Below are 13981 nucleotides of genomic sequence, written 5' to 3'. Positions count from 1 at the left end.
ACGTATTTGTGAATTCTCCAGTTTTCCTTCTGTTACTGATTTCTAACTTAATCCCACTGTGGTTGAAGAAGATACTTCGTATGATATCTTTGAAATCTGATGAAACTTAATCTGTGAGCTAATACACAGTATATCCTGGAGCATGCCCCATGTGCATTTGAAAAAAAAAGTAATATCCTGCTGTTACTGGGTAGAGTGTTCTGTATATCTTGTCAGAGCTAGTTGGCTTATTGTGTTGCTCAAGTCCTTTATATCCTTACTTATCTTCTGTCTAGTTTTCCTATCCACTACTGGGGGGGGGCGGGGGTGAAGTCTCTAATTATTATTATAGAAAACTGCATACTTCTCACTATAATGCTACAAATTTTTGCTTCACATATTTTAATGATTTGTTATTAGGTACATAAATACTTGTAACTGTTATATCTTCTTCCTGTATTGAAGCTTTTATTAATATACAGTATCCTTCTTTGTCTCTTGTAATTTTTTTTTGACTAAAGTCTATCTTGTATCATATTAGTATAACCACTCATGATCCCTTATGGTTACTATCTGCATGGAATATCTTTTTCCATTCTTTTACTTTCAATTTATTTGTGTCTTTTGATATAAAGTGAGCCTCTTGTACACACTGGAGCATTTTTTATATTCCTTCTGCCAATCTGTCTTTTGACTGGAGAGTTTAATCCATACATTTAAGATAATTACTGACAAGGAGGGACTTACCTATGCATTTTGCTATTTGTTTTCTATATGTTTTATAGCTTTTTTTTGGTCCCTCATTTCCTACATTACTGATTTTTTGCATGCTGAATTTTTTATGGTGAAACTTTTTAATTCCCTTCTCATTTCCTTTTATGTATATTTTATAGCTATTTTCTTTGTGGTTACTATGAGCATTACATTTAACATCCTAAGTTATAGCACTCTGATTTTATACCAGCTTAAATTCAATAGCATACAAAAACTCCGTAGCAAGATGATTTTTAAAAAGGAAATAAATGTGGAATTATAAATCAAGATAAGAACCACCAAGTAAAAACCAGACTGGTATGATAAAGAAAACAGGTGGCCTTCTCAGAGGAGTCATCAAGGAGGGGCCCTCTAAGGGGACATTTACACAGAGACCTAAAAGACAGAGGAGCTAGCCATGTATGAAGCAGGGTGAAGAACATTCCTGACAAAGAGTTACCACAAGTCAGAGAGGAGCTGGGGCCCCTGAGAAATGGTGGCCCACATGGCAGGAGTCTGTGCTAACGTGGAGAAAGGAATGAAGCCCAGGAGAAGCAGGCGGACCCCAACCACACGACCTGGGAGTGCAGAAGGGGAAGGATTTCCATATCCACCATGATGAAAGCCACAGAGAGTCTCAGAACTGCCTAGTGACAAGGTCCTAATCCTGTTGGAAGAATATCTTGCTGGCCATTCTGCAGCAAGGATTCAAGGGTGGAGAAAATGGAAGTGAGGAGCCCAGCAAGAAAACTCCTGCAGTTGTCGAGGTAAAAAATAATGGCAGTCAGTCCAGGGTGGAGATGGAGAGAAAAGGCAGATTTGAGATATGCTCATCACCTTGACAAGGTGGTACAGGGGTCCCTCAGCCCAGGCCTGAGTCCTCACCCTGCTAGGTACTCACTGGGTCTGCACCCTGTACTCCCCACAAGCCTCTCTTTCCTTCACTGTAAAATGAGAATGATGAAATCCACCAGGTATGAGAAGGAAGTGACATGAAATCAAGAATCTTCCATCTGGACTGGTCAGTGCATCACAAACACACTTCCTTCCTTCCTCTCAAACATGGGCCATTGGGCTACTGATTGACATAGATCTAATACACCACAACTATAAGATGCTATGAAAACTGTGCGCACTTGACACCAAATTCTCCCAGCTGTGGATGTGCTACGACACACACAGGTCCCGCAAGCCCCCTGGCCTGCCTTGGGGACAGGGACTTGTCTGTGTTTAGTTCCTGGGGTCAGAGTGGCACATAAGAGTTGAGTCGGTCCCCTGCCACAGAGACCCAAGTGGGAGGGCAGGGAGGGGTGGGCGCCTGGACACTGGCACCAGATGATGCTGGAGAGAAACTGGTTGGAATAAAGGTGGCAAACCACTCCAGCAGATTTCCTTCCAAGTCCAGAGGAGCTAAGGAGACAGAGCTGTCTCAGTCCTACACAGCCACAGAAAACACTGTCCGACAGGAAAGAGAGGGGTTGGCTGGCCTCACCTTCCTGCTGGCTGCACCCGGGGGCCCTGTCTAATGACAGGGCTCCTTGGCCCAGCCACAATCCTTTCCCATCCTCCTGGCTTAAAGATGATCTTACGGGCTTCCCTGGTGGCGCAGTGGTTGAGAGTCCGCCTGCCGATGCAGGGGACACCGGTTCGTGCCCCGGTCCGGGAAGATCCCACATGCCGTGGAGCGGCTGGGCCCGTGAGCCACGGCTGCTGAGCCTGCATGTCCGGAGCCTGTGCTCCGCAACGGGAGAGGCCACAACAGTGAGAGGCCCGCGTACCGCAAAAAAAAAAAAAAAAAAAAAAGATGATCTTACTAACAGAAATCCCTTTTCTGAAATAGCCACAGGCAGGATAGAATACTTCGGATTTTCTACACTAGAGTTTGAGAAATTGAAGGATGGTGGTGATGGTGGAGGGCGGCCTTGTTTAAAGTAAGGTGCATTGTCTGAATGTAACTTGTTTTTAAATATGCTGAAGAGCGACCCACAGCTAGAGCAACAGAAACAGGTTGCCAGTGGTGAGAGTCTGTGAGTGGATCAGACACTCTGCTTTCATTTGCTTTCTGGCCTCATCAGACTGGCCAAGAAACTCCAAGGGCAGATGACTGAAGGGCTAAGTGTCAGTGTACAAATGCCACATGCCCTTCACCAAAGTGCCACTGTTCTTATTAGGTAGGCCTCGTTAAGAAACAAGTAAATCCCAAATTAATGTGATTGGCCCCAGATTTGCCCTCAGCAGCAGGATCTGGAGCCTCCAACATCATAGTACCAGCAGCTGAAGAGGACTGAAGAGGGTCAAATTAAAGCCAAGCATCACCACCACTCAGCCCCTGTAGTTCAGTCCTTACAGCCCATGGCTCGTGGGGAGAACAATGTTCCCACAAACAACCCCTCTCCCAGCCTGTGATAAAATAGCTGCCCTTGTCCGGATGATAAAATTATGAAAGCAAACGTCAAACTAGGAGCTTTGCCTTATTATTACTTTAGTTGTTGTAATGAATGTTTATTCCTTGGACTTGTGCCCTGGACAAAAAATATAAATGAGATAAAATTATCTACAGGTGAAACAGTCTGGTGCCAAGCCAGGCCCCAGCAGCCCACTCCTGGGCTTCCTCTGGGCAACTGCAGCACTGCAGCCCATCATTAATCAGCCACCAGGGAGACCTGGGCTTGTGCAAATGTGGAACTCAGAAATATTTCTCAGAAATCAGGGACAAGAACCACTAAAAGTTAACAGAAGCAATTCCACTTCTGGGTCCATACCCAAAAGAAGTGAAAGCAGGGACTGAGACAGACTGTACACCACGGTCACAGCAGCATTGTGCACAGAGCCTCAGGAGGAAGCAACCGAATTGTTCATCCATGGATGAAGAGACAAACCAAATGTAGTCTGTCCACACAATGGAATATTATGCAGCCAAAAGGAAGGAGATTCTGACACCTGCTAAAACATGGACCAACCTGGAGGACATCATGCTGAGTGAAATAATCCAGTCACAAAAGAACAAATACTGTGTGACTCCACTTATATAAAGTCCCTAGAGTTGTCAAATTCATAGAGACAGAAAGTAGAAGGGTGGCTGACAGGGGCTGGGCAAGGGGAGAATGGGCCGTTAGTGTTTAATGTGTACAGAGTTTCAGTTTTGCAAAACAAAAAGAATTCTGGGGATGAATGGTGATGATGGCTGTACAACAATGTGAATGAACCTAAATGTCACAGAACTGTAGACTTAAAGGTGGGTGAGAGAGAAAATTTTATGGTATTTTTTAAGCACAAGTTTAAAAAATCTGAAGAAAGAAAAAGTAAGGAAGGAAAGAAGGGAGAGGAAGAAAGGAAGGGAGGGAGGGAGGAGAGGAAGGAAGGGAGGGAGGGAGGGAGGGAGGGGGAAAAGAAGGAGGGAGGGAAGAAGGAAAGAAGTTAATGGAACCCCCAGAGTAGATGACTTTGAAAGGGAGGGTGACCAGGTGCCTCATGTTGTACCCACGTCTTGAAAACAGATAAGTCCTGGATCAGTCCCGCAGGGGGTCCACATCTCCGTTTGCTTTGCAGAAGAGCCCATCCTATGGGGAGGTCTGCGGGTCCAAACAGTAACTCACCTTAAAGACTCTAATCTCCACGCACCACCAAAGCAGCCTCAGCTTTAGAGCACGGCCTGTCTGAGGGCGTGCGGACCAGACAGGTGGAATTTCCTGCAAATTGATACATGTCCCGAAAGCAAGCACTGGCAAGTCACCCTGACAGAGGTCAAGGTACCAGAGTCTTGTCTTCACAGGGGCCAGGACTGCCATGAGGCTCGCCACCCCCATTAGCCCAGGGTAGGGTTCACAACCATATATTTCCCTGTGGCCAGTTACAGACAGGCTTAGCCTGATGGTCACAGCCCCACCAGTGACTTCCTGTGTGACCCTGGCGATGTCTCTAGCCTCCCTGATCTTGGGCTGCCTTCAGCCATCTCTCACCCCCCGCAGCACAGCCCAGGGACTGGCCTTCTCTTCTCACTCTCTTTCCATGAGCCTTACGTGCCTTCGCAGCCAGGCACAAGGCCCCTGGGGTGGCTAAGCCCCTGCCTTGCTGCTCTTCCTGCAGGGGGAGCCAGCTCAGAGCGGTTCTGACACTGCCAGCCAGCTCTGTGCTCAGAGCAGGAGTCCTGGTCCAGGCCTGTCTGGGCCTAAACCCCACACTTGTAATCCCTGACCCCTTTCCCTCTCCAAAGTCCTCCTTGACCCTGATTCCACCTAGCGAGGCTCTTTGCTCTTCTCTCCCTCAGCCAAGATCTTCTGCGATGCTGTTTCTACTTCTTCACTTCCTGGTCTCATTTCAGTTTGCCCCTACCCAGCTGCCACCCCCAACAATCCCTAAAGCTATTCCTGCGGGGACCCGGCTGCAGCGTCTGGCATTGTTAACCACTCCCTTCCTGCACCTCTCACTTCTTTCCTTAGGGACAACCACTGCCCAGTCTGTCTGCCCTTCTGCCAGCTCCCCACCCTCTGCCTGGCCCCCTGGGACTGGCACTCCACTGGGCCATCTGTGGGCAGCTTCTCTTCTCTCCAATGTGCTCCACCTGGACATGGCTGGCCACGCCAACAGCTGCAGCTCCCAGCTGTGCACCGGTCAGCCCCAGTCCCTACTTCCAGCCAGGCCCTCCATCCTGAGCTCCCGTGGGGAACTCGAAGCCAGCTTGTCCAGACTAGAACTCCTCGCTGTGTCCCCAAATGCTCTGTTCTTTTCCCATCCAGTGGCCCACCATCCACCCAGCCACCCAGGTTATATCCCAGGGGTCCCCTGGATTTCTCTCGCCTCCTCCTCCTGCCTCTCCAAGCCAGGCACCAAGTCCTGTGGGTCTTTCCTCCCAGCACATCCTCCTCTCTGCATGAATGCCTCCTCCATCCCCACTCCTGCCCCTTAGTTCAGACCCTTTCTCCTCACACACTCCATTCCCAGTGCTCCTTCTTGCCTTTCTCACTCCAATCCACCCAAGTGAAGCTGCTGGGGTTGCTCTTCCAAACCTCGCTCCAGACACGTTTGTTTCTCCCCTCCCCGTCGGCGGCCCCGCTCCTAGGGATGGCTTACCGCCCCCCACCACATCCTGACCCTATGCACGTCCCCACCTTAAGGCTGCTCCACTCCCTGCTGCAGCCACATCACACCACCTGCCCTCCCCCGGATGCAGCTCCTGCAGCATCTCCTGCATGACCTGCCACCGCTCCCCCACCTGGCAAACACAGTTGAAGGGTCAGCTCTTTCATGAAGCCTCCATGCTGTGGGGTGATCACTCCCCAGCCCTCCACCCAGTAGAGATGTCTACTGAAACACAGACACTCCATCCATCTGTGACTGTCTCCTGAGGGAAGGACCAGGTCTTTTTGCATTTGTCCCCCCAGCAACTAACACAATGCCAGGAGGTCTTCAAAAATGCTTGTTAGGAGAGTGGATAGATGGGTGGAGTTGGGATGCACACAAACATCCTTCTGTGCAAACAACCACCTGCATCTAAAATCTGAGGCATGAGGTCCCTCCCCAACCTACCCACCAAGTGAAGGTTTCCCTCACTCCTCATTCAACAAATCAGATGTAGACACAGGTTGCTTCCTTGGTTCCCTCAACTAGATAATCTCTCTTCCTTGCACACGACAAGCTTTGTTTTATATTAAAGTCTGATCTTGATTCCTCCTATGAGACTGTTGGCTCTTCAGAGCAGCGACTGACTTGGCGTTGAATCCCCTTGGAGGGGCATTTACCCACAGAAAGGGTCTTGGGAGGCCTCTGCTGAGGAGTGCGGGCAGACTCCCATCACTGAGCAGGCTCAGGCGCTGACCCCACACCAGCCCAGGCTGGCGAGTCAGGCCTCTCCCTGGGGGCACCTCCCACCCCCTGCGCTCTGTGTTGCCCAGGGGTCACAAGGCTGTGTATGTCCCCATCCCCACCCCCCAGGAGAAGATGGCCAGCACCCACATGCAGAGCGCTCGTCCAAGAGGAAGTAAAACCCCTGGTCAGGTGCTGGTCCTGGACTCACCATGTTCATGACGGTGAGGATGAACCTCTGGGCGGCCTCGGCCCCATGGTACTGCACCATGTCAGCATCGGCCACCACCAGCGTCTCCACTGTGTGCTCGGTGGTCAGCCGGATGGCATTCCTCCGCTCCCGCCAGTCTCGTGACGGCCAGCCCCTCCTCGGCTTCTTCTTTTCTAGAAAACAATAGAGATATCTGTGCAGCCCTTTAGTGTATTGGCTTCCTGTCCACGCAGTGAACAGGCCTTCCGTCAAGCCTCCCCAAGAGAATGGTCAGTCTTCCCTGGCCAGTGGCCGGGCCCAGCGTCCATTTTCCTCTGCTGCCACGGCCGAGCCTGCATGCCTGGGGGCCAGATGTCACGAGGGTCACGCCCGTCCACTGTGGCAGTGATGGGGCAGATGGGGCCGAAGATTACAGAATAGAAAACCTGTCCCTGCAGGGAACGGGGAGAACAGCACAGTCTGTGGAGGAAAAGGAAGCCTGGGCCCAGCGGGCAGGGTTAATGATACAGACCCCCAGTCTTTCTGAAAGCACCATGACCCACTGCTGGGCCAATGAGCAGGGGCCTGAAAGAGGGCAGTCCAGAGACCGTGCCAAGAGTCACGAAGAAGGAGCTACAAACTTTACCAGGCACAAAAGCAGTATTTCAAAAAAAAAAAAAAAAAAGCATCATCAAAAAGAAAAACAGGGCTTCCCTGGTGGCGCAATGGTTGAGAGTCCGCCTGCCGATGCAGGGGACACGGGTTCGTGCCCCGGTCCGGGAAGATCCCACATGCCGCGGAGCGGCTGGGCCACTGAGCCTGCGCGTCCGGAGCCTGTGCTCCACAACGGGAGAGGCCACAACAGTGAGAGGCCCGCGTACCACAAAAACAACAACAACAACAAATCACAGGACACACACATCCAGGCCAAGACTGGAGTTTGTTCTTTCCTCACCACAGGGAAGGTATTAGTAAACAGTAAGTAATCCTCCACTGACTCCCCTCAGATCAACTGATTTCCTAGAAGATCTTACTTGCTCAACAGCTATGGTCATTATTTTGAGCCCACGTCAGGATGTCTGGATGCTCAAACTGCCATGTGAGGACTGACATACAGATTTGTGGGTGCAAACGCCTCTGACTAACATCAAAGGTTGATATGACTAACGTGCACTTTCAGAATCCGAATGTGAATAAAAAGGCAGTTCCTTAATTTGATAGCTATTTTTTCCATCTTTATACCAGCTCACACGGGAGCCAGCTCTGCTACAACTTCCATGCAGTAAACCCAACCCACATATGCACAAACTGCCCTCATACAGCCATCCAATCATTCCAGAACCAAAGATGCATACTATAAGAAAAAACTGAAATACGGGTCATAGTGTACAAACAAGAATAGTCCGTGCAGTGAGACAAACTGAAAAACAATCTACAAATCCAACCACAGAGAAAGCCAACAATGGTAAAACAGCAGGCAGCCATGAAAAGTACAACTGTGAAGATTGTTTAGTGATGTAGAGAGAAGCAGATATAAATCTCTATATATGTCTTGTCAACCTGCAGGGTGGTTCCCTCCTCCCCAAAGCCAGGCCCACCTCCCATGGAGACTTCCAGGCCTTAGGAATCGAATTCGGGAAGGCAGCGTCTATTCTAAGATAAAAGGTAAGGTGTCAGATGGTACTGCCTTTGTACATGGCCAAAATGAAAGAGGCCCCTCTTTGAGGATCTCTCTCTGGACCTACACCCACATTCACCAACAGGTCCTCTCGGAACACAAGGAAGGTGGACCATGGGTGACCTCCAAATCCTGGGCTCAGCATGCCTGCCGGGTGCTCACTGCTTGGATCAGGCCAACCTGTCCAGCTTGGAATTTGTGATGAGCCATGTCACCCTCATTTTAAAGCAGCAGAAGTAAAGGGCCACCCAAGCAGCAGCTTTGCTATAACGAGCTCACCAACATTCTCCCAGGTGACCACAAGCCAAACTGTGCCTCAGCTCCTCCCAAAGTTGGGATTTATTGCCCATGTCTCAGCATCCCAACTCATGAACTCCTCTGCAGCTCTTCCCCACACTGACTGCTTGTTTTCACACCATGTCTATATTTTCTGGTTTCTGTATGAAAAGAGCTGCATTCTTAGCAGGGTCTAAAGGATGCACTACTGACAGTTCTCTGGGAGACGGCCAGCTTAAACACGTAGGAGGCGAGTACAAGAAAGGCAGCCCAGCACTCCCCACCAGAGGAGCACATCACCCCCTGGGCACTTCACACGTCAAGACGATGCACTGGGCATCACCCTTTCAAGTAGGAACAAAGAAGACCTGCCCTTCCCTTCCCGATGGACCTTGGAGAGCTAATAAACAGGGTATCATAAAGGGTAAAATGCTGCACGTTAACATATGCCCAGAACACTCAGTCATAGGTAAAACACAACGGTCAGGTGCTCTGTGGTTTTTAAAGGGTTTTGCACTACAGCTACCTCATCTGTCCCTTTCACCGCCCCCAGCCCCAGGCCCAGCACATGTTATGACGTAAATACTCACTGAATGAATGCATGCTTGAGTGAGTGAATGAATGAATACATGGATGAATGAGAGAGTGAAATCCCTCTTTCCCACATAACAAAGCTGAAGTCAAGCACTGGGCAGGGGTAAATTTGGCCCTAGAACTCAGGCTTCACCCAGCAGCTCTGACTCTCCCGCTTGCATTGCCTTTGGGTGCGAACATGCTGCTTGCTGTTGTCTGAACTTAAAACATGGGGATGGGAAAGGCCACAGAAAACTCAGCGGCAAAGGATGCTGTATACCGACTTGGCTGCTGCAGGGCCTGACCAGGAGGAGTAGCCTTCAGTGACGGCTCCTTCTGCTCAGATGGCCTCCACTCGCACCAGGCCCTTGAGCAACAGCAGCAACTACACAGCCAGCTCCCGGGCCATGTGTGCTCTTACCTGAGCCCCCCTCACCAAGGACTGCTAACTGGGGCTGTCACGCCACAACCACGCTAGGCTGGAGAGTGACCCCCACATACCCCAGGGCTCTGTCCTGTCCCAAGCACAAGAGGAGAGGCCCCAAGCCTCGATTCAGACCCCCACTGCTAGGTGGGTTTCAGGAGATCAAAAGGCAATGCGGTGCCCGGGCCACATACTGAATACCCACTCCAGTGAAGTCTAGGGCAACAAGCCCTCAACAAAGGCACCACTCTTTCTGCAGTGAAACAATAAAGATGCTCAACAGTCTGTCCAAAAGCCTGGATTGGGTAATAGCAGGTAAGAGACCGAGGACCTGCATTCCCTATCCCTGCAGATGGGAACGGGGGTGGAGGGGGAGGGAAGCTCACCCTCCTCTTCTCTCCCTGCTCCCAGCAACACCTCCACCAGCAAAGCTCTACAGCCATCACTTCTGATGGTTCTTCCTTTCCTACAGGGAGAACAGAACCATAATCTATTTTTACCTTTAATTCCATGAACTACATAAATATACCCTAATAAACAAAGTTTCATCAATACAAATATTCACAGATTATAAGCATACTGAAAAGCAAGAAGAAAAACACCAATTTCATAATAACATGGGTGCTGGATTTAGACCTCACAGGAGAAGTCAAAGTTCAGGCCAGGCAGGCATGCAGCCACCTGGGGGCCCTCCAAGCTCACTCGGTCATTAGCTGTCTCCCTCCACTGTGGGAACAAGGGAGGCGGCCCTCACCCCACTGATGAGGACAGACCACAACCTGCAAGGCCCCAGGCCCTCTCCTGTTGTCACAGACACTGGGGATCATTCCCAAGTCCAGCCCAGCAGTTTCTTTTGCCAGCACATTGCTGGGGCTTGGTGCTGACTTGGTAGATTTTCAATCTCTGGCTTCATATTTTTCTTACATTTATTTTCCTTTTGCCTCAATTATCCATTAAAAAAGAAAATTGTGTGTGTTTATGCAAGTTACCCTGAATCTTGTTTGGAACAAGATGCGGGAGAGAAAAAGACAAGGAGGAAAACAAGGGCATTCTAAATGTTGTACTTTTAGCATATTCAAATTATATGTTACTTATTCTAAGAGTTTGGAGACTGATGAAAATGCTGAGCAAATACAAAATTTCCTGTTAGTTGTTAGTTTTGCTCTTGGTAAAGTAAAAAATAAGCTCAGTTATGAATTGCCAAGCTCTATATAGTATAGATACTTCTTTAGTTTAACAACAATAGAGTATTTAGGTATTCACTAGGGAAAACCAATGCATAAATCACAAAATATTTGGTGTGAGAGAGTTCAAACGGTGGAAGCCAGCCCTGAAATTACTCTACGTCCCGCTGCACAAGGAGGATCCTTGCATGTCTGATTCTATAATGTCATCACCAGAGAAGACCTCAGGTTACTCTCTGTGCCAAAGGAGCACTGCCAGCTGCAGAAGCAAATTAGAGGGAAAGCAGACATGGTGGAGGAAATGGAGACAGCTGCCCAAGGGCACTGGGCTCTTCAGGCTGAGAAGACAAAGATGAGTCTCCACCACTAGGAGCTAGGTAGCAGGTGTCAAACATGCTTACAGAGTCAACAGGGAGATGCAGACAACCTGAACTTGTCATTCAAGCCAGAAAAATAAACATTTCCCACACACAGCACTTAAGGTCCAGATCAAGAACGTCCCCACCTGGGCACACTAGCACGGTGGACAACCAGAACCCTTAACATCGGGGAAGAGTCCAGAATCACGTATTCTTTTAGCTGCATTAACCATGGGTTTTCTCCAGCTCTCTAGTGGGCAGGACAAAGGCCATCCCATCAGAAGCCTCAAGTGATCCCTCAGTCCCTTCTATAACACTGAAGGATGGAAAATTAAAAACACTCATCAAAGGGAATTCCAAAGAAATTCCACTGCATGTTCCAAGTCGGCAGCCTCAAGTGATCCCTCAGTCCACAGGGGAGGGGGCAGTGAGAGCACCCAGAAGGACCAAGGGCCCAGCAGCCAACATAACAGGAGGGCAAGAGTGGGGCAGCAGAACCAAGGGGAATGACAGGTGGTCTGAGTTAGAAAGAAGAGGTGAGAGCACAGATGGTGACACTGGCTTCTGGGATAAGAGGGGTGCTGCTCAGCAGGCAGAGTCCCCTTGTTCACTCGGTGGCACAGCCCATCCAAGGCGCAAGGGTCTACAGCTCCCCTGCCTGAACTGGCTGTGCTGTCATGCAGGACACGTGGATGGGACTTTCTTTTTTCTGAACCTACCACATCAAAAACTAATTCAAAACTAGAAAACAGAAGTAGCCATGAGAAGAGGAAAATCTCTCAGACCAGACTAAGCAGGAGACTGGAGCTCTGGGGTCCATGCAGCTTGCCCAAGTGACCCCCCCACCCCGCCATGGCCCACTGCAGGTGGAGGACCTGGACAGCCAACTCTGAGGTGCTTGGAGTGCCCCCTGAACCCCCTGCTCCCCAGCAATCCTGCAAACGCCAAACTCCCATCCATGTTATAGTCTAACGTGGGTCTATGCTCGCCTTCTGGGCTAGACTGTGAGCTTAAGGACCCAAACATCACCCTCTGGACCCACCAAAGCGCCGAGCACTGCCTGGTGCATAGTAGGAACATTCGAGAATTACACTTAGTTGAGTGAATTTTTTTAACTCTTTGAAATTCCTAATTAATAACAAGATTAAGTTTCAAGGAACTTAACCTAAATGTCCTAAAATTGAATTCTTACACAGTACTCCCTCCACCTAAGGAGGAGGGGACAACTCTAATTGTGAGGAGCCCAGCTGTGACATCCGACAGAGCTGGGTAGAGTCTGCTCGTGCTGGGTGGCCAGGAGCAAGCTTCTTCATCTCTAAAACAAGGGGATAATTATTCTACTCTCTTAGGGTGGATGTGGGGAAACTAACACAGGGTCAGGTATATAATAAGCACACTCAAATGATGCTGCTAGTCTTATTTCTATACTTATTATTACATTACTATTATTGCTGTTAACTATTAGGGTCTAAATGCTAATTTTTAAACTTTGCATGCATGACCCAGAACCAATAGTGGATGCTTGTATGCACCCTACAGGGTCTGATCAGGACCTCTAGTCTAGACACTCACCAATCAACTTGTTGTCTTCGACATTTCTTACTGGGTAGGGGTATGAAAGAGTTTCTCTAAGGACATCCTCAATCATGCAACAATAAGTTATAATTATACAAAAATATCAGTTTCAAGAGGATGGCTTATAACTCCTGCTCAACATCCCAATGTAACCTACCATCATACCAGAGGGCAGAATATTTTAATCATCAGAAATATGATAGAACACAAAACATGACTGTACATGAAATCAGCTATTTAAACCATGAAACATTAATGACATTTCACACAGGATAGAATAATGGAAATCAAATGTTTCTCATTAAGATGGAAAACAGACAGTCACACTCCTTGGAGAGACCGATTGTTGCCACAAGCGAGATTTCTGTGTACAGACACCCCCACCATGGCCACACCAACCCATTTTCAAGGAACCAAAGCCACCACTGCCACAGCATGAAAAATAGTAAGATGTGTGGTTTCAACTGCATGTCCAATAGCCCCATTATCTTTTGTCTTTAACTCTTCCAAAATAAGCAGCCATGAGATGTAATAAAAATACCTTCAGGGTGGGAGTTGGGAACTCTGAAAATTCACCTGGGCCTGATCTTGATGACGTTGAAGGTGCCACTTAACAGAAAGGTATCCATTTCCTGTGCACCAGTTATTTGCCCTTTTTCTCCCAGCCCTCTCTTCTGTGCTCCACTCTGGGGTTGGGGGCCTGCAAACTATTTCCTGGACTCCCTTGCTAGCTGGCTTCCTGTTCAGCTCTGCCAACAGGGGGCGCTGGAGGGAGACTGGAAGGCAGGAGATGGGGAGAATGGGCTCCTGTGTTTCAGCTCAGGGTGGCATTGTTCCAGCAGCATTGGGTAGCTGTGGCTCTAGCCTCCAGCTCCTGGGGAACTCCCAGCCAAGCCTCCTCATCTCCCTCAGAGGTACATCCATAGAGACACCTGCTGGGCTGTACCTCGTTGGTGGTCTGATGTCCCTCACAGGACTGAGCCCCAGCCCCACAGACCACTGCTGCAAGCTCTGTGGTCTTGGAAATGCCGCCTTTTCTCTTTTCCTTCCCCAGCCCTGGGGTGATAGCTATTACCTGGGTTACCTCAGCTCCACTTTTGCTCATTCAGACTTTGACACTGATGTCACCAATTCCCTGCGTTAAATCTCATAATTAGAAATACCTAGCACAGTTTCTGTTCCCCTAAC

The 13981-nt window shown here is 49.1% G+C and overlaps 1 protein-coding gene across 5 annotated transcripts in view; it reads right to left on the bottom strand.

The window, feature by feature from the left end:
- The window catches only part of ADAMTS17 (ADAM metallopeptidase with thrombospondin type 1 motif 17), a 351667-nt gene that overhangs the window by 273723 nt on the left and 63963 nt on the right, over positions 1 to 13981 (bottom strand). For all 5 annotated transcript variants that reach the window (XM_082617115.1, XM_082617116.1, XM_082617117.1 and 2 more), the window contains one exon: positions 6746 to 6918. In XM_082617115.1, the coding sequence (XP_082473241.1) occupies positions 6746 to 6918 (173 nt within the window). The remainder of the gene's footprint in view (positions 1 to 6745; positions 6919 to 13981) is intronic.

The sequence above is a fragment of the Mesoplodon mirus genome (genome assembly GCF_964341445.2).
Source record: "Mesoplodon mirus genome assembly, chromosome: 4".
In the NCBI taxonomy this organism is placed as follows: Eukaryota; Metazoa; Chordata; class Mammalia; order Artiodactyla; family Ziphiidae; genus Mesoplodon; species Mesoplodon mirus.
Note: the sequence above shows the minus strand (reverse complement) of the source record. Positions and strands in the feature narration are given on the sequence as shown.